This window comes from Syngnathus typhle, linkage group LG1 (genome assembly GCF_033458585.1).
Source record: "Syngnathus typhle isolate RoL2023-S1 ecotype Sweden linkage group LG1, RoL_Styp_1.0, whole genome shotgun sequence".
Classification (NCBI taxonomy): domain Eukaryota; kingdom Metazoa; phylum Chordata; class Actinopteri; order Syngnathiformes; family Syngnathidae; genus Syngnathus; species Syngnathus typhle.
The window spans coordinates 13,512,977-13,531,879 of record NC_083738.1 but is presented as its reverse complement, the minus strand read 5'-3'; the positions used below and the strand labels follow the sequence as shown (position 1 = coordinate 13,531,879).

Here is an 18,903-nt window from a genome sequence, read left to right as displayed (position 1 = left end):
CATGGGAAAGCCGTATAACTGGCAGAGCGTTAAATCAAAACAGTGTGAGCACTTTCTAAATGAGGGAGGGGTTGGTTAGCACTTGGATGCAAATGATCCACAGCAGGGTTCACATGCTCCAAGCAGGTTGAGCATGAAAGGGTCCGTGAGTAGAAGTGGTGGGCTGTGACAGATTAGTGAGGGATCATCCCCACTCATTACAACGTCTATGCCAATTTTTCTGGAAAGTTTCAGTGATGAACCTTCAATCTGGTCCGCGGGGCACACGAGTGCTCACTGCTTTGAATTCTGCCAAGTAGCTAATTGCGCTCCCCAAGTGGTCGCACGTTCCAATCGGTCTTTGATTATGCGGACAGTGTGAGTGTTAAGTGAAAATACTGCAGTACATTTTGGAAAGTGGCCATTTTGTCTCATGGCCAGTGGCCGTGACATCCTGCAAGTACAGTGGTGCCTTGAGTTACGGATTTGATTCCTAGCATGCAAACTCAAAACTCAAAACAAAAAAATTAGGATCACCTCCACTGAAATGAATGGAAATGCCATTAATCCATTCCAGCACCCCCCCCCCCCCCCAAAAATGGGCGATGTGTTTTCTAATGACAAAATTAACACTGTAAAATAATATACATTATCAAATATACCATTCTGAAATGTAAGTAAAACAATTATTTGCCACATTGTTGATGACACTAAATTGCTTGAGTAGTTTGTGTATGTGTCCTGTGATTCTATGGTGACTAGCTTCTGAAGTCAGCTGGGATAAGCGCCAGTTACCCACAACCCAAATGAGGATCGGCACAGAAAACAAACAGTGAATCATGCAAATGAATTGGAAGGTATGATATATATATTTTTTTTACATCAAATTCCGATTTGCTGACAAAACTCAAAGCAGTGTTTTCCGATTATCGAGATGCAGCACACTCTGAATTGACATTATTAAAGTGAGTCATAAACACGGCCTACATAAAGTACAGACGGATGCCACATCTAAGGAGCAAAACATCAAAAAAGACATGATGACGACTGCCAGTAAAAGAAATCCTGACAATTTGCCGACAAGGCGGAAAGCTGCTTGAGAGACATCTCCAGTCATTAGTCTGTATGATGCTCTGTGGCATGACAACAAAGCAATACAGATGGAATGTTCCCTTAGACTGCAGTCCTCCTTCAATATCATTTTCATACACAGCAGTCAGCATTATAAAGCAAAGCAGATAAAAAAAAAAAGAGTAAACATGACCTGCAGGGTGGCTAACAGCAGAAATACAAAGTTAGCACTTATATCACAAACAGTGGGATTTGTATTAAACAGAGCCAGTTAATGGCCAATGGATGAAATAGAATAAAACGGAGATAGAAAATAATGGACGGGAAAATTGCTTGGCATACATGGCGTTAGACTGGACTGGTTTTAGCACGAGTTAAAAAAACAACAACTAAATGCGAAGACTATCAAAAGGGCTCCTGCGTCCTTTTTTTGTATGTGACCCTCAGTGCATCTCGTTTAGACAACACTGCAGCAGAGTCATAAAATATATTTGTCTCACAATACAATTTTGCTGTTATCTTTCAGCACACTCTGTTTGTAGCAATTATTTTATATAAGTGACACTTCCAGCCAAATGCAGGTCTTCATCAGCCTTTTTGGAAAAACTAAAAGTAACCAATAAAGGGGGTGAAAATAGGGGAAAAGAGGCCCTAAGGATAACGAACTGATTGAAGTGAGTGGGAGAGCCGAGGGACATAATGAACACATTATGGATAAAAGTGAGGGCCCAGTGTGTGATGAACACATCGTTTTGTAGCTGATATTGCGTTGGGAGTAAAAATAAACCAATTCCATCTCCTTCAGTCACATTAAGATGTTGAATTAGCAAAGCTGGAAGAAAGACTTTTTTTTTGGCATCTGCTTGTGGAGTGGGATTTTTCAAAACTGTGGGATCAGCTGTCCCATTTAGCAAGCCATATCACACCCAATTGGCTTTAGTAATCTTTTGGGTTTTGTGATTACAGCCCCTGTAAAATGTATCCCATGTCAATTATAATCTCATTGTAGTAGTGTGGGGTTAAGAAAGCAGACCCTCCTTTTGCCTCTCTCTTTTATATTGTGTTATCACTTGGACGAAAGACAAAGCCAGACGTCTGAGGTTTGGGGTGAATTGTATCTCTTCAATGAGATATGGATGATTCGACTTTTTTTCTGGATATAAGAGTGCTTGTTTGGCAGATTTCTTGCATTGGTTTTTGAGCATTCTTGCCATTTGCCATACACTGCCCAGCGGTCGATATTATTCATCTGAAGCAGCGGCGCTCAGTAAGAATGTAAACATAAAAATGTACATTGTCACTGGCCACTTTTAGTCATCCTTCTCCTCGCTACATGGGATTTCTTAGTAGGAAGCAAGTTTTCACCTCAACTGCCTTTCCCCCCACTAGCTAATCTGTAACTGTCAGAGGACTAGCGCCAACAACAAAACACCATCTTATCCGAGTTCGCAAAGTCTAAACGCATTATAATTATGACTAATTTAACGAGTGAACGAACTACGACACATTTCTGCACAGCACTAGCGTATATGTACGTATGTTTGAACAAGGAAGGACATTCATTTATGTGAAGACACGGATCACACAGACAGCAGTAATGTTCAAAAGACACCCAAAGTGCAACTTTACTTAAATTGTCAAACTAACAAACAAACGTTCACTTGGTCGACATGGCGTTGGGAGGCAGAACACAGCCTCTTCTCTGCTCCCACGACTTCCTCCCAACTCAGGGGCAGCACCTTTCTCAGTGTCTATGCACAGTTTCAGCAGCCCTAGCTCACCTACTGGCAAAATAACAAATTGCTGTCATGACACTTTGCTTACGTCCACTGTTATCGCTCTGCAATGCAACTTCCTACCTCCTGAGATTGGGAGAAGAACAAAAAATAAAGGACACTAGACAGCATCAACATAGCAACATAGTATTGTAGCAGCCAAATAGGCGTCACGTTCTGTTTTGAGCCAAGCCAGGTAAATCTCTCTTTTACAGGAACACGATGAGAAACATGCAACAACAACGACGACACATTAAATCTCATTGCTACCTGGTCTTTCTGGGACATTCAAGATCAACAGTTGAATCATTTATAATCTTCCGAGAAATAAAAGAGGGAGAGAGTAAGAGGGAGCCGTCTCGGAACGTGTGGATTTGCAGGAATATCAATGAACATGGACAGTATGGAAGAATATTGTAAGAATGTACAGCGGGGACTGCTCTCTCCATATTTACATCCAAGTTATTGGCTTTTGTATTAGGGGCAAACAGAGCGAGGCCATTGTGATAAGACAAACGTTTAAACATGTTAATAATTGCATGTTTGCGGGACGGAGCAGAAAAGAATGAGGCTTGAGCTTGATCTGCATTGAGGGACTGCTAAAATGGAACTGGCTTTCCGTTTCCGCTCTGTCTTGAGAGAGACATTAGAAAAGAAAGAATGAGGTCTGCCGGCGAGAGAGAGTCGGATGAGGAACGAAGTTTACAGGAGCGAGTTCAGCTAAAAGATGGACTACTGCCACGGCCGCTGGAAGAGACGCTGGAATGGCTTCAAATCTGTGCTGGACTTTTCCCGGTTGGCCGACGACAGTGTCAGAACCGAAGGGGGGGGGGGGGGGGGGGGGCGGAGCTACCAAACGTAGCCCATCTCGTCATCCTTGTCATCTTCCTCGTCGTCGTCGTCTTCTGTGATTTCCCGGGGGTGGATCCGACCCCGTCTCTTCTTCTGTCGAGCCTGCGTGGCTTCTTCCTCTTGGTCATCGAGGAGGATGACTGCACCACCGCTGCCAAAATCTCCCGATGTCTCCTGGTCCTCATCTATAACGAATATGGCAAACAAATGCCACTCATATGTATTGGCAGCGCCCCATCAGATGTTGCTGTTCCACCTACCGACTTTATACTTAATGTAGAGCAGTAATTTGAAATTGAAATGAATGTTATACGTGACAAACTATCACAATTTGATGTTGCTTCTGTTGTTGTCCATCTGCTCAATGGACAAGCGAGATGCTTTCATTCCAGTGCTTTCTTTTATTTACAGATCGGTACACCACACATCACAAAAACAAAGTTAAAATGAAGTAAACATGAAGATCAGATCAAGATATACTAAAACTTATTTCACTTGATGAGTGAGCAAGATTTCAGCTTTGTTCCATCTTTCTGTAGGTTTGCTCTGTCTTGGACATTGTCTTAAGATTCAGCACTGATGTCTCTTTCTAAAGATTTAGGAGAACTAGTTTCTTCCTGGAACCTCTAAGCCCAATTTGATGACACTATATCCTCATCATTTGCTAGTGGAGATTACCTAAGTGTGCATGTCACTGACACCCACCCACGCTCGGGCGTTAACAAAGTTGGGTAAAAAATAACCCCAAATGGGATAGGTTTGTTAAAGAACCAAAAATAATCTGGACGTGCTTAATTTAGCCAAGACACATATTTGTGTGCCTTAAATAGTTAATAAATAGTTGTGCCACAGCACACGGGTTGAGCATCACTTCTCTATATTTCACTTTTTCATCTTGGTTGGGTCTTGAATGCATTCCCCCTGATAAGCAGCAGGTAACCGTTGCGCTTTTTAGAGGGGTGTTTCCGTTCCTGCCCTCAGCTCCTGTCACGGTGTGGCTGGGATGTGCAATTTTTTCACTGTCCGACAAACTCCCTTGCAACCAGTGGCCAGGACAATTAATCTTAGCAATTATTTGTTTACATTGCTGTGTATACGTGATGGTCAAAAAATGTTCAGCTTCGTAGTGAATAATAAATGGTTTTGTGTGTGGGATTTTACACTTCCGTGTATGTAACCTCTGACATATTTCAAAACACACAAAAGAATCCTCAGAAAATCTGCAGCTGTTTCATAACATTGTGCTTGACACACATTTTGATGATGAACAAATGCTTTTGAGTCGACATTTAATCCTACGCACATACAGTATAAAATGCATTACCTGACAGCTCCACAAATTTACACAGAGCTCAATTTCAAAAAGCCTTTTCACAGGCTGGATTTAGAGAAAATGCATTGCGGCTGACTGAGTGGCACATATTGTTTATAAACCAGCTCATGTCTGTGCCACTGAGCTGAAAGCAACCGCACTGCTACCTATTAGTTTAATGCAGGGTGAGGTCACACTCTTGAATTGACTTATTTCTTTGGTGTGTTTTTGTGGTTTGGCATTTAAATTTGAGAACCTGATGTTGAACATCCCAAAGGTTGTGTGTGTAAATAAATAACAAGTGATTCAATGACCCAGTGGGGTATATTAAAGCCACCTTTAAGCAGGTATCATTTGAAGGTAAAAAATGGAGGGATGTGTAGGTATAAGAAAGAATTGTGGTATTTGATTGGCAGTTGAGCGGGGCATTGCTTTAACACATTCAGCGGCCACGGCCATCGTTTGGGAGCAGTGAGAACGGGTTGATTTTTCATGAGTTAAAAGCCTGTATTTACATACATCACTTAAACTAAACACTCTTTTTTGCGGGGTGTCAAATTTAGAGGAATTTAATGTGGGATGTGTGAGAACCTATTTTTCTTCATATACCGTATATCAAGGTAGGTATCCATTGTTGTTCGGATTCTACCGCTTATTCATATTAATCGGACTGAAAACGTTGACATTTGCACTTTGCTGACAAGTGTGACAAATTTTCCTACTTAACTTCCACAGCGTTGGTGTTTTATCAAAGTTGCATCCGTATGCGTAATATCAGAAGTAGACACAATCCGACAACCAACTGACCCGAGGATCTCTTACTATTGCTTTCCGAAACAACTGCTGATGCATAAAAATAATCCAAGAATGTTGGGGCTAGGTTGAATACCATTTATGAATCCCCTTATCAGAAACCATACCAAGTTAGAGACACAGCAGTCCATTACGAAACTGCTTACTGTGAGAGAAGCTGGATGGGCAACACCATAACCAAAAATCTTTAATTTGTTCGCTTGTTGTGTGTGTGTGCATGTCGTTGTCTTACCGCAGTTTGGATTGCCTTGCTTTCTGGAGCCGGCGATCTCATTACCATACTTGTCCACGCACCAACACTGTCCGGTGCTGCCACGACACTGGGTCGGTTTAAAGTAGCCCTCCTCAGTGCAACGCGGAATATAGGAACCTGCAGGTAGACCACAAAATATATGGGGCAGATTCAGGGACACACAAGAGGAAGGCCATTTGGAGAAAAGGTGGAGAAAGAGACCGGCTGATAGATGTCGAAGTGCTTTTATTCACAGTGGGAGATGGCCGAGCAATTACTACCAAGAGGCTTGCAGGACAACAGCCATACATCCTGTTTAAAGGCAGGCGGTCGGGTTCAATAACGCACACGCTTCACACATAAGCACAAGAACACAAAACAAACACTCGGCCAGACTCGTTTTTCAAACTGTTGTTGTTAGCAATGTGTGCAGCTGGGACAGATGGCACTAAATGAAACCTGTTCTCTGGAGAATTTAGTAGGAAACTCCACAAAACTGTCAACACTAAAATGTCTTGCAGTCTGACAGGACCTGTCTTTGCGCTGTCCCAGTTTCACCGCAAAAATGGATCCCAAATAGCAGCGGCTAAGTTGCATGTTTACTCGTCACGCTAAAGGACTGCACGTGCTGTTGGCGGGAAGTGTAAAAGTGGTGGAGACGGGGTGTTTTTGTGCTGATGGTTTTCACCATACTACATTTGAATGAGGCCCACAGTAGTACTCAAGGCAATACTGTGGCCAGTCAGCAGTAACAGCTCTCAATGTAACTGACCTATCAGGCTCTTTCTTCGACTTGGATTCTGGATCCTGCTCTTCTCAGCTTGGCAAGGCGAACCTACACACAAAGATGGTCATCAACCTTTTTATCCTCTGCAATCATCACCTCGATTTATTATTGTTTTCACCACTTAAAAATGTTTTTGTTCATGCAAATGGTCTGATGGTAACAACATGCTTTCAATATTTAGCTAGATAGATACAGTAGACTGAATCGTTGGGCCACTTGCATTTTTGTTGAGTATAATTGTGCCATTTTAATTTGATTTGTGAGTTGAGCAATTTAACTCTACAGACATCTAATGAAGAGAAGGGTGTGACTTATTGACATTTTAATTGACTGCAGCAGTGGCTCTAATTGGAATGTTAAAACGTGTTAGACAGCTATTAAGCAAACATTATTACACTGCTTGCAAGGAAGTCAAAATGCTTTGCACTTTGCGGCATTCCGCTTGTGCTTCAGACATAGAAAGGAGAAATTTGTCAAATATTTTTTGCTGGCTGTGCAAGAACGCTTCCTGGGCAACATCACAAGAGAGTCGGCATTGATGTTGATGATGAAATGCAGTGTGAGCATTTTGTTACTTAAGTCACTGGTCTGATCATTGTGTGAGAATTGACGAGTTCGCAATGCCTTTTAAATGCAGCAGATTTTTATATGACCAATTATCCTTCCAAACGTACTCCCTCCACGCTCACCCTCGGGCTTCTGGAAGCAGTAGCACCACTCGTTGTTGGACAGCTTGCCGTCCTTGAAGGAGTCACATGAGTTAAAGAGGGGCTTCATGCACAGCTCGTACTTGTCCATGTAGATGGCGCTCAGTTCGGAATCGTCCAGCAGGAGGTCAAAGTTCATGTCTAGTTTGTTGAACATCCATCCCAGAGAGTCTTTGCAGATGGGTAAGATGCTCGTGTCAAAGTCTAAAAAGTCAAAGCAGAGACAGGACTCGAGTGAACGCTAGAGTGTGTAATTTTTGTGTGTGTGTGTTTGTGTGAGTGCAGCTTGGCTGTTGACGCGAGAGAGAAGAGCACAGAGTCACTGTCAACATCACTACCATCTCTCGTGAGGATCAAAACGCTGCTGTGCTGCACAGAAAGGGGCCACAAACACTTCAGAGGGCCGATGTACTCACGTGCGGCGGCTGACTCTGAGCTGTCAGTGGATTTGAGGTCTCTGTTGGCATCGAGGTGGAGAACTCCAAACCAGTCCTTGAGTCTGGCAGCCAGAGTGTGGAGCTGTGTGTCAGTGCACACTACACAAACATACACACATGAAGACTCATCAATCCAAAGTGTATTTCAGGTACCGCAGGTTCACTTGACCAAACCCAGACAACACGTGAGCCAATTTGGGAGCAGGGGTGTGAGAACGTGAAGACACCAGCACTGAACAAATGTCATAAAATATCTTTGTAAACGTGCTGGTTGATCTGGTGCACATTGATGGGAGAAACTCAGGGTTTGAAATACATTTTAAGTGACATCAGTCCTGGAGGTTTTCTGACACATCACATACAGTGAAGGGATTTGCGATAGACAACAATGGACACTGTTGTGTTGAGTGTGCACATAACGTTATCCAAGGAGTTTGTCGGCAGAGAGTAGCTACCAGATAAACTTAAACGGTTAGCTTAGACTAGCTTCTTGTATTTGTAGCATTACTTCTTCATATTTTATAGCTGAGTAGATGCCTTGTATGATTGGTTATTTGGGATACGCTGTGTTGGTCAGCTCAAGAAAACACATGCATTTTTTTCCCGTCACTTTTAGAGGCTCTTATGTTCTGTTAAAAAGTTAACAAGAGTACCAGACTTGAGTGTATCCAACCTGAAACATTCCAGATGACCAATTCACCACCCAAGTCAAAGTGACACCTACTTGTGCGTATGAAAAAATATTTCACCACGTCCTTGATTTCTACCATGTGCAGCAGAGAACTAATACTTCCATTCAGTTGAAAATGATCCGCTTTCACCTTCGAAATACAACTGTGCAGAGAAGTCATCTCGTTGCTTTTATCTAACTCAGAGCACATCAAATATTGCTTTATTACTTCTTTCTGAAGTACGTCTTTTTTCTTCATTGTCTTCCATCCCTTCAGTGAAACATTGGACTTTCGACATTGCTCTCAAATTTCCCGTGACAGACTTGTTCAATTCCCGTCTTTATCACCCAACTGCACTGTGCATTTTCTGAGCTTCCCATACTCATCAGAGCTTCATCACACCGATTTATATCACACACCGACTTTTCCTGTGACTTAGAAAACCCACTTGGATATTCTGGTCTCCTGTTTCTTTTCCTCACCTAAATTGGTTTGAGAGATTCATTTGCCATCTCTCCCCTAACACATCCCCTTATCAACTCCAAAGATAAGTGCTACTGTGTCTCGCTTTGATATCCACTCACCCTGTCCTCCACCTCCTCTTCACACCTTTTCATCTTTTGATTTGACTTCTAAGACCGCTCCGGCTCTCCATCTCATGCTTTCCAGTCTCATGCACTTTGCACGACAACAGGAGAGTCGATGGTCCCTGATTTCTCCTTCACTTGCTATGATCTCAATTGCTTCTGACAGAGCAGTCACTGTCAAATATTCGACAAGCAGTTTTGGGCTAGAGAATGTGTCAAAAAGAAAGCTGGAAATAAATACCTCACAACAGATGACTTGTTTTCTGGCTCTCTTAGGGGTTTCTGGGAACCAATACCTCTGTAGTGGTCTATCTAACCATGTGCATTACCTTATTTTCCGGATTATAAATCGCTCTGGAGTATAAATCGAGCCAGCCATAAAATGCATAATAAAGAAAAAAACATATATAAATTGCACCGGAGTATAAATCGCATTTTTGGGGGAAATCTATTCGATAAAATCCAACACTAACAACGGATACATATGACATCTTGAAAAGTGCTTGACGTAACATATTAGGAGTTATTCAAATAACTATAGTATAAATAACATGCTAACAAGTTTATCAAACCATCCGTGTCCACTCCAAATCATCAAATCCAACGAAATCTTCATCCTCTGTGTCACTTATAAACAAAAGTGATACGGAAGTAGAAGATGCAGCGCTTTCTCTTCTACATGGCTTACGTCAGGGCTGGACTATCAAAATCACCATCTCTGTTTTTCTTCATTTTTAAAGTGTTTGATGCAGTTTGTTTGGTCAAGGCTCTCAAGTTTTCCCTCACCAAGCACATCTTTGTGCACTGCCACACAGTCACAGTGCATTAGAAAAGGACCTTCTCTTTATTCTCCAAAAGCTTCAATAAAATCAGAAGGAACTAAGGGGAGCTCAACCTCTTATTGATAAATCACATGGGTAAATATTATTTTTTTGTATATAGTTGAAGAGAAAATCTCTAAAACGTTAGAGATGAAAGGAGAGTGCTGGGGGAAAGATAATCAGATGGCGCAGTGAATGTGCAACATGAAGTGACACTTAAGTTATGAGGGGCTCGGAGCTACTATAGTTGGGTCAGTTTCATTAAAGAAGAAACAACAGCATGCTGGATTTAGTTTGCCCTTCATCAGCACACAGTCTCACAGACGGTGAGGTGAGTAGACTCAGATAATGATCAGTTTTACGCTGTTAGAAACATCCAATAGTCTTCCTTGCAGTAATATAACGGCAAGCTATTTATCAGTAAAATTGAACCACATTATTGTCGTAAGTATCGTACAAATGATGTTTTGATGAGGTACTTTTGTTTTTCCATCTGCGTAGTGTCCTGTACTTTGCGCTATGCTTACTGTCTGCTGTATGCACACTGGCTACGTTTTGCTCCTCTTATTTATTGTGTTATTTGTTTATTTATTATTTATTCATCACACTTATTATTTATTGCTTGTGCCTTCTTGTTTTTATTTTGTGTCGTCTACTTGTATGTCTATCGTGTACTATGTCTCGTCACCGTGGGATAGAGGAAACGTAATTTCGTTGTTTATTCGTATAAAGAAACAACGAATAAAATAGAAGACTGGAAACTATCAACCTCTGTTTTTACAGTGGGATTCTCACGTAGCTTTACACAAACATGTAATGTTTACCTTCTTTTTCCATTCATTGTTGTGCAATTATGGGTGAATAATTCAAATTGTCACTATTAGGGAAACTATAAAAAGTAAATAATTTACTTTAATCATTCCAAGTATGTTCTGTGTTGGTATAGAATACTGTAAGAACATTCAACTTAACACAATGTTGCAACATGAGAAAGCATGGTTAAGTAGGCTTGTGGAGACCAGAGGTATCCAAGTTCAACAGGCTGAAAGTCAACAAGTCAAGTATATTTGATTTTGTTTTTTAGGAATACTTTAATTCTTGTTGTGGACAGTGGAGATTACAGAAAACAAATAAAACATTTTTTATGATGATCAAACAAAGCCACTAAAATGTGAAGTCCTTTGTCAAGAGCATACATTTTAAACAGTACGTTAGACTGCTCATCTTGATAATGGTGATTATGCGCCAAAATATACACAGTAGACCCCCACTAAGCCGCAGTTTGGCAAACATGAATTCATCTATTTGTAGATTTTTTTCCCCGGTACAATATTTAAAAAACAAAAACAAAAAAACTTTACATTGTATTTTTTGGGGGGCAATCCTAGGTTTTTTTTACTGATAACGCTTAATCTATTTCTTGATCTTATTAAATTACTCTTTTTTTTAATGTAAAAAAAAAAAAGAATCAACATAGAACTTGTCTACCAGGCAGAGTGTTGACATTTCATGGAAAGTTCTCTTGGCAGGACCACTTAACCAGTGGATCCAGTCTGACAGAACGCAGTAGTGTATCATGAGTTAATGAAGAGCTCATTAAGGTCTGCTGGAGATTTCATTACAGATAGTCCCTGTAATTAAGGTAAATAGCTTATGCTAAAGAGACGTTATAATTAAGGATGCCCAGTTGAACTAAGTGAACAATCGTGTAAGCATTTTAGGGTTGTACCTATGACAATGCATGAATAATACATGAAATTAAAAGAACTGAGGAAACTAAATGTAGAAGGGTATGTAAGGGTCTCCATATAGCTTGATCGTATTGCTTAAGGTGTTATTAAAACAAATTACAGTGTCGTTTTATTGTACACCACATCTGAATTTCTGCATATAAAATGTGTAACCAGCATTAAAACAACAGTAAAACCAATTTCAGGTTCAGTGTGAATGCAGTTTGGTTTGTACGATCGCATTTTTATGCTTCCAAATACCTACGTAAGTTCAAACTACTGGATCTTATCATCGGAACAGAATCTGGCACACAAATCCACACACACCTTTAGTGCCAACTCCATCTGTTTACCATTCTGGGCCACTGATCTGATGTGAGATGCTATCAGGTTGGGTGACAACACACACCCGCATGCACAAGCGTGGCACTTATACTGGCAGAGTCAGCAAGAAATAAAAAAATGTGACATTGAGATGAGAAACCTTAGTGAGGACTGCATTTAAAAAGCCAACTTACTGTGAGAGTGAAAGGAAGAGACCCAGACAAGTAAATTGATTCTGTTCACAGGGCCAAACTCTTTGCAAACCAAACACGTACGTATATACACTTGAACCCTGCTGTTCCTGATTATCCCTTTGCAACAATTTGGACAAAAACCAAATCATATTAAAAACTCACGCAGTATTCTCCACAGGAAACACAGTCATTTAAATAAAATTGTGATGTGAAATAATGAGTCATGACCAATAAAATGCATAAATAAACATTTACCTTTATTGAAGACTACTCATGGGGTATAACAGATGCCAAAGAGGGAGCGGTTATTATCTGGAAGTGGATCTTGCCGTTTGTACTTGGCTGTAAGGTTCTTTGTGAACTCTACAGTCTGCTCCATTGTCTTTATCAAAGGCCCAGTCAGCAAATAGAACGTTCTTTGGCCCCATGGTGGTTTGTTTAACAGGCACACTCACAAAAAAACACTAAGAAAAATTCTAAATATTTCTGATCCATCCACAGGGTGACAATAACCCCTTCGAAATACACTTAAGTTACATGTGCAGAGGCAATTTTTGTATGGAGATAGTGCCTACGCCACCTGCCACCCAGCCGGTAACTTTCCTCGATGTCAATCGTTCTCAGCCACGCCCATGTAATCAAACTGTTCACCGGAACCCGTTTCTGCTTGTTGAAGGCGCTACTTAAAGCCTGAGCCCCCAGCAATCTCCGTCATTTTGTCAGTGACGCTATCTGTATAGCTTAGATTCTGCGGAGCTGGAATCAAACATGCACCCTCTGAACTGTGAGTTCGACATGCTAACCAGTGCTACACCGTGGCGCCCAGGACATTTATGTTAGACTTGTATTTTGTCCAATTTGATTTCTGCCTCTGTGCAGTCCTGTCATTTGAATATACCCAGGGGCTTCAGAATGAGTTGTGTTGGCATTAAAATGAGGATTCAACGTGATGAAAGCACGTCTTCACACTCAAACACTGTAGACGTGCCTGTTGAACGTGTTGAAACCATGCCATGCTCAGCTGTCAATCAAATCACATTGCGTCTAGCAACTGTCTTATGCTTACACAAATATACAGAAATATGTGAAAATATACCTGCTTAAAGCCTCCTGGGGTTGGAATATATTCCATGCCTCAGGGGTCTACACGTGATGTGCAAGTTGCGCCAGCTGGCGAACTAAGTAACTAAGCTAACAATTGTGCCTGACAACAAATGATCCTCAAAGTGTGCCACGAAGCACCACTTTAGCAAAAAATGAAATAAATCAGTAAAGCAATGGTGAAAAAATATGTTTAGATCTGTAACATATAGTACAACAAAATGTATTTAAAAGAATTGACAGTCCTCATGATCAGATTTCAAATTTGTTCTCTGAGGGCCAGCTAACGGGCAGAAAAAAAAACATTAGCGTTTTTCTGTCCTTCAACTACGTAGTTACTCAGAGCAAGCCAAATTTGACTAACAGAACCCATCTGATGGCATCTCCACACATCCGCACATTTAGTCATCACCATATCTGGCGAGAACAATCCATTTTATTTAAGACGTTTACGTTTTTCTCATTTTATTAGATAAAAATTGATTCTGATCTGCCCCAGATGGTTTGCTGCGTACTGATATTGCGTTTTCACATAGTATTGATGGTTTCTATTACAGGAACGTTATAGTGGTGGCTTTAAGAGTGGGTAGGTGGACGAAGTCAGGTAAGTAAGTACCCACTGAAGGCCCAAGCGCCAGATGCATGGCTCGCCACTCTAAGACAAATGATGGATATGTGGATGAAGAAAGTAAGAATCCTCCTCATCACCATTCCACTACTCCCACATAGAGAAGGGAAGAATTTTCTAACAACAACAATCCATTCTTTATTGTACTGCACCACTTTAGATTGCATTTCTCCCCCAGAATCTCTCCATCTATCAGACAAAATCCTATTTTTGTGACAAACAACAAGACACACAGACTCACTCCATCACTGGTCGCTGTAGCTGTCAGAGAAATTGTGTAGTGGGGGGAATATAAATAGGGGGAGGGGAGAGGAAAAAAGCAATGGAAATGTTCACAGGCTTTTTTGAGGGATCACCATAAAAGGTGCTTGAGCTCAATAATTACTGGAAAAAACTCAAGTGAACTCAAGTATAGTTCCTAGCTCTTCCCATGTGCCCATCCATTAATTCGACCATGTAATCAAATTCAAAAGGAGAAATGGTTTGACAAGCAAAATATGGAGTGCACTCACCAGTCTTGTCAGTTTTCAATGGTGTTTTGCTAAGTACTTGTCCAGGCAAACACGGACACTGCCCATCACATTTCACTGAGATCATCTTTCCGGCAAGGCAGCTCTGGAACTCCAGTTTACACTGGAAAATGATTCAAAGACAACTCAATTAATTGCAGTTAAAAATGAATCTCATGTGGCAAAGGAAACAGAAGGGAAACAAAACATTATTATAGATGGTAAACATATTCCTTATATGCGGTTTTCTAATAATATTTTTACTAACACACAAAAAAACGTTTCTTAGGATTACTATTTCTTTTTAAGTGCATAAGCACAAAACAAGCTCATTTTGGTTGGTTACTCACGCATCCTTAAATGCTGCAATTCACATTTTGCTGACAAAGGCTTTACGGAAGTGATGTAAGTTTAGCTGACAGGTATGACGTAAACTCCCTGAAAGTAATCTCCAGTATGCAAGGATAAAACTTGGTGGAAGCTGATTAAGAATAAACTTTGCTATTAGGAGTACTCATTCATCTTGTGGCAGAAGCGCCCATTAAGAAGCCATACAGAAACGACCATCAGATGCCAAGATGTCCAGTGACACTTCTTAGCTGCAGCACACACCGTAATGCAAGATGGTTTTCTTCGGAAAGTAATTGGAGAGAAAATATATCTCGTTGTAGGTGTGTCAGCAGTAAGTAATTCCTATTTCTCCTAAGATGAATGACATTTGAGATGGGTTATGTAAATTGTTTTTGTGTTTCCTAATGAGGATCATGACTCCGCATTGCAAGTTATGCCTACAACAACAACAACAAAAACAAGAACCTTGGCCATTACTTTACAATAGATTATTATCCAAATCATATTTAATAGGATTTTGTCATTATTTTATAGAAAAGTTATCTTTTCTGAGTGCTTAAGAAGAGGGTGCAGTAATGCTCGCATAATTCTGTCCGTGGAAATCCATCCACCCATCCATCTATTGGATCTTGTTGTTTTATATTGTGTATCTATCCCATTTGTCTTTGCCTGGACCTCAAGTTTGTAATTAAAGTTGATTGATTGTTTTTACTCTCATAAAATCATCTTTATGAAGGGGTACATTTTAAATTATTGAGTATATTTAAAAATCAATATTTGGGGCTTTGCTCTGCTGCTGGTATGTCTTTTGTTGGAAAAAGAATCCAGAGAGCCCCACCTTAAATGACATTTGTTGATAAAAAATTCTCTGTACTGCTGTCAAAATATTGAATTAGCTGCCTGGAGAGGTAGAGAGTAAGCGAGAATGTCCAGGAAATGGATGGATGACCTCCCCCAGTCACAGTCTACACACAGAGACACCCCATGAATCTTTATAGTTGTCACTCTCCAGGGGTTAATGTGGTTTTAATGAAACTGTGTTTTAGCACCTGAGTCATACGAGTAAAAATAGAGGAGAGGAGTAATGGACTTCATTGAGGTCTCTCCGGAGATGCGAAGAATGTCTTAGTACGATGCAGAGTGTGTGTGTGAGTGCCTTTAATGAGTGGGGCATGTAATGTAATAACATGGCACGGATTAGACTGTGATAAAGGAGTTCAAGGCTAAGAAGTGTATGTTGGGCTATGAGAACCCATACTAAGTCCGTGTGCTAGCTGACTGTACCATTCCGGCTCAATTGCCACAGAGAGAACAGGTATTTTGATGTCCTTCTCCTCCTTATTTCCATTCCTCTTTCAATATTCCAGTTCTTCAGCAAACAATTCAAGCTATCTTTGTTAGTAAAACAAGTAAGACACCAGGTTCACTAAAAACCAGCCTCCACTGCACTCCCACACTTTTCTAGGTAGACTCGAGGTAAATAGTAAATGGTCTTTGACGTTTTCCCATCTGTTAAGGCCCTTTTTGCACTTCACACTGACTTTCTCATTCACTTACTAATGACGCTGCATCTGGAACAACTTGGGGTTCAGTATCATGCTCGAGGATACTTCACAACGAACAGGGATCAAACTCCCAACCTTTCTCCCATCAGGTCACACTGCGGTCAAAGATCGCTCACAGAATAGGACGCCTCAAAATTACTGAGAAAAAGCTCATTTGATGCACCAAATATCAATGACAACTACTTGAGCACATTATAGAAGGGACTTGAATCATTTTATAATATATTTAAAATTAGAAAAAACAATCATTTTATAATATATTTAAAATTAGAAAAAACATGTCACCTCCGCAGCATTTAACAGTTTACTTTGTCAAAAGAACTGGCATGACAAAAGTATTCAGAAGTAGGACTACAATGTAAGTGGTGTACCCCCTCCCCTTTCTGCACAGTATCCAGCTTATTCAATTTAAGTGCAAAAGACTGAAGGTTTTGCATAAAGCACCGCATGTTACAACTATAGGCGACATAATTGGATACAAAAAGTATGGATGGATGTCAGCGAACCCACTCACAGCTGGAAGAATAAAAGGTACTGCAATTACTCCTTGCTATTTTTTTTTGACAGATTCATTCTTCACACTCAGTTCTACTTACTTTACCTGTTCACATATGATTATATTTCTATAACTTTGCTACCATGGCAGTGTTACTTGCAGCCACATGTAGGTGAGAATAGACTTCAGGACCAAAGTGGCTGGTTGTAACTAGCTAAGGATCAGAAGGCTTTGCCCAAGACAGCTCACATTCTGGACATGGACTACATTGATATTTGGACAAGAAAGAAGTAGAAAGAAAGAAGAGTTTCCAAACTGTGTTGAAATCTAATCAACTACATGTCCATATACTATTATATATAATTGAAACAGCATAAATATTTATTCCACCACTTACAGTTAAGCTAAAAGATGATGGTGTAAAAGAAAGAAAAAAAAAGACGAACATGCGGATTTTACCTTCGATGAGTAGGTGTGTCCATCGGAGCCACACACGGGATTTGAACGGAGTGACGAGCACACTTTGCAGTTCTCGTGAGTGCTTGCTTCAAGCCTGTGCTTGTGGCCCACGCTGCCTTTCCGGGCTTTCACACTACGTGACCAGAAAAATCAACAATGTTATTGTAAAGAAAAACGAATGCTGTAAAGTACAGGCAGTTATAAAATTCCAAGGTGAGAAGGTATTCCTGCCAAGCATCTCTTCAATTTGCCCAAACTGGGTGAACGAAAGCCAGATAGTATCGATGAATACATCAAATAACAGCTGTATGAAATTGATTGCCCTTGATATTTTTTTAACATGATTAAGTGGATACAAAAGCATTCATTAACACATTCTACATAATTGACCATTTACCAATCGTTATATTAAGTCTGCGATTGGGCATGTGCAAGTACCTCGGAGTATTAACCACTAATATAGGAATATGGTCTTGATGCAGCATTTAACTGTGTTCAGTTATATTACTTGATAATTAATTGATATTAACTCACAGATCACATATTTGCAGTTGAAGACTATTCCAATAAGAAAAAGCAGTTGGTGCAATGCAAAAAGCCCTGCCATGGCCAACAGCTGGTTTGGCAAGCATACCGCAATGCTTTTAGTTATTTTTGCAGGTAAATCTAGTGTAATAAAATAATGGCCGGAAATTTGGGTTGAAAAAACAAAAGTAAGGGGTTGTGCCTCACAGGTCCATCCATCAATCATTAATTTACACAGTAGAATAGAAACGCCAACATACTGTACAAGTTCACAAACAACATGAATAAAACACTGTAGACAGATATAGAAATAAGGTTGGCACAGGGCACGAGTCAGTTCGTCCAAAATATTGGCTGCATGTTGGCGGCTCGGGACTTTTCAATCTGAAAATACTTTTCACACAATTTATTGTTCTGTGTCAATAATCCGTGCAACACACTGCTAACTAGGTGAGATTGTAAAGTTAATGGCCCCTTAACTCTGAGAATACAGGGTACTGTTGATTAGTTGTTTGGCGTCATCTTGGTCTTAAATAATATTAAAATGTGGCCAGCATGTTGAAACAAACACCAGATCTAATACAACCAGGAAATATTTGACTTGTGGTTCAAAAACCTGTTGTGAATTTTGCTGTTCAGAGAACAGACAGTTTAGCAAACACTGAACAACAGTTGGAAATGTGCATCAAAAAGTTAGATAGTCAAATTAGGTAGCAAAGATTATAGCGCACTTTAATCCCAGTCTGAAAATTTGCCCGGAAGCTTTTTTGTATAGTGTACAGACATTCAAATTGCAGTTCATTTTCCATAATTAAGCTGAGGTTTAATAACTGTGTGCTCTGTAAGGCAAAAGGGAAAAACTTTAGCCACCGTAACAAGCAAGCCTCTGTAGCTAGTGGGCAGCAAATCCACATATAGTACTGCTTAGAATTTCCTCGGCAAATTCTGAGCAGCGAGGAAAACAGGCAGGCTGGGTG

At 40.4% G+C, this 18,903-nt stretch overlaps 1 protein-coding gene across 2 annotated transcripts in view; it reads right to left on the bottom strand.

Annotated features, from left to right (window-relative positions):
* Window positions 1-2,645: 2,645 nt before the first annotated feature.
* Window positions 2,646-18,903, bottom strand: part of spock1 (SPARC (osteonectin), cwcv and kazal like domains proteoglycan 1) — a 60,969-nt gene continuing 44,711 nt past the window's right edge. For both annotated transcript variants that reach the window (XM_061289380.1, XM_061289389.1), the window contains exons 6-12: window positions 17,402-17,534; window positions 14,534-14,654; window positions 7,945-8,064; window positions 7,511-7,732; window positions 6,807-6,869; window positions 6,035-6,172; window positions 2,646-3,862 (exon numbers count right to left, since the gene is read on the bottom strand). In XM_061289380.1, coding sequence (XP_061145364.1) covers window positions 3,675-3,862; window positions 6,035-6,172; window positions 6,807-6,869; window positions 7,511-7,732; window positions 7,945-8,064; window positions 14,534-14,654; window positions 17,402-17,534 — 985 coding nt within the window. In that variant the 3' untranslated portion in view covers window positions 2,646-3,674. The remainder of the gene's footprint in view (window positions 3,863-6,034; window positions 6,173-6,806; window positions 6,870-7,510; window positions 7,733-7,944; window positions 8,065-14,533; window positions 14,655-17,401; window positions 17,535-18,903) is intronic.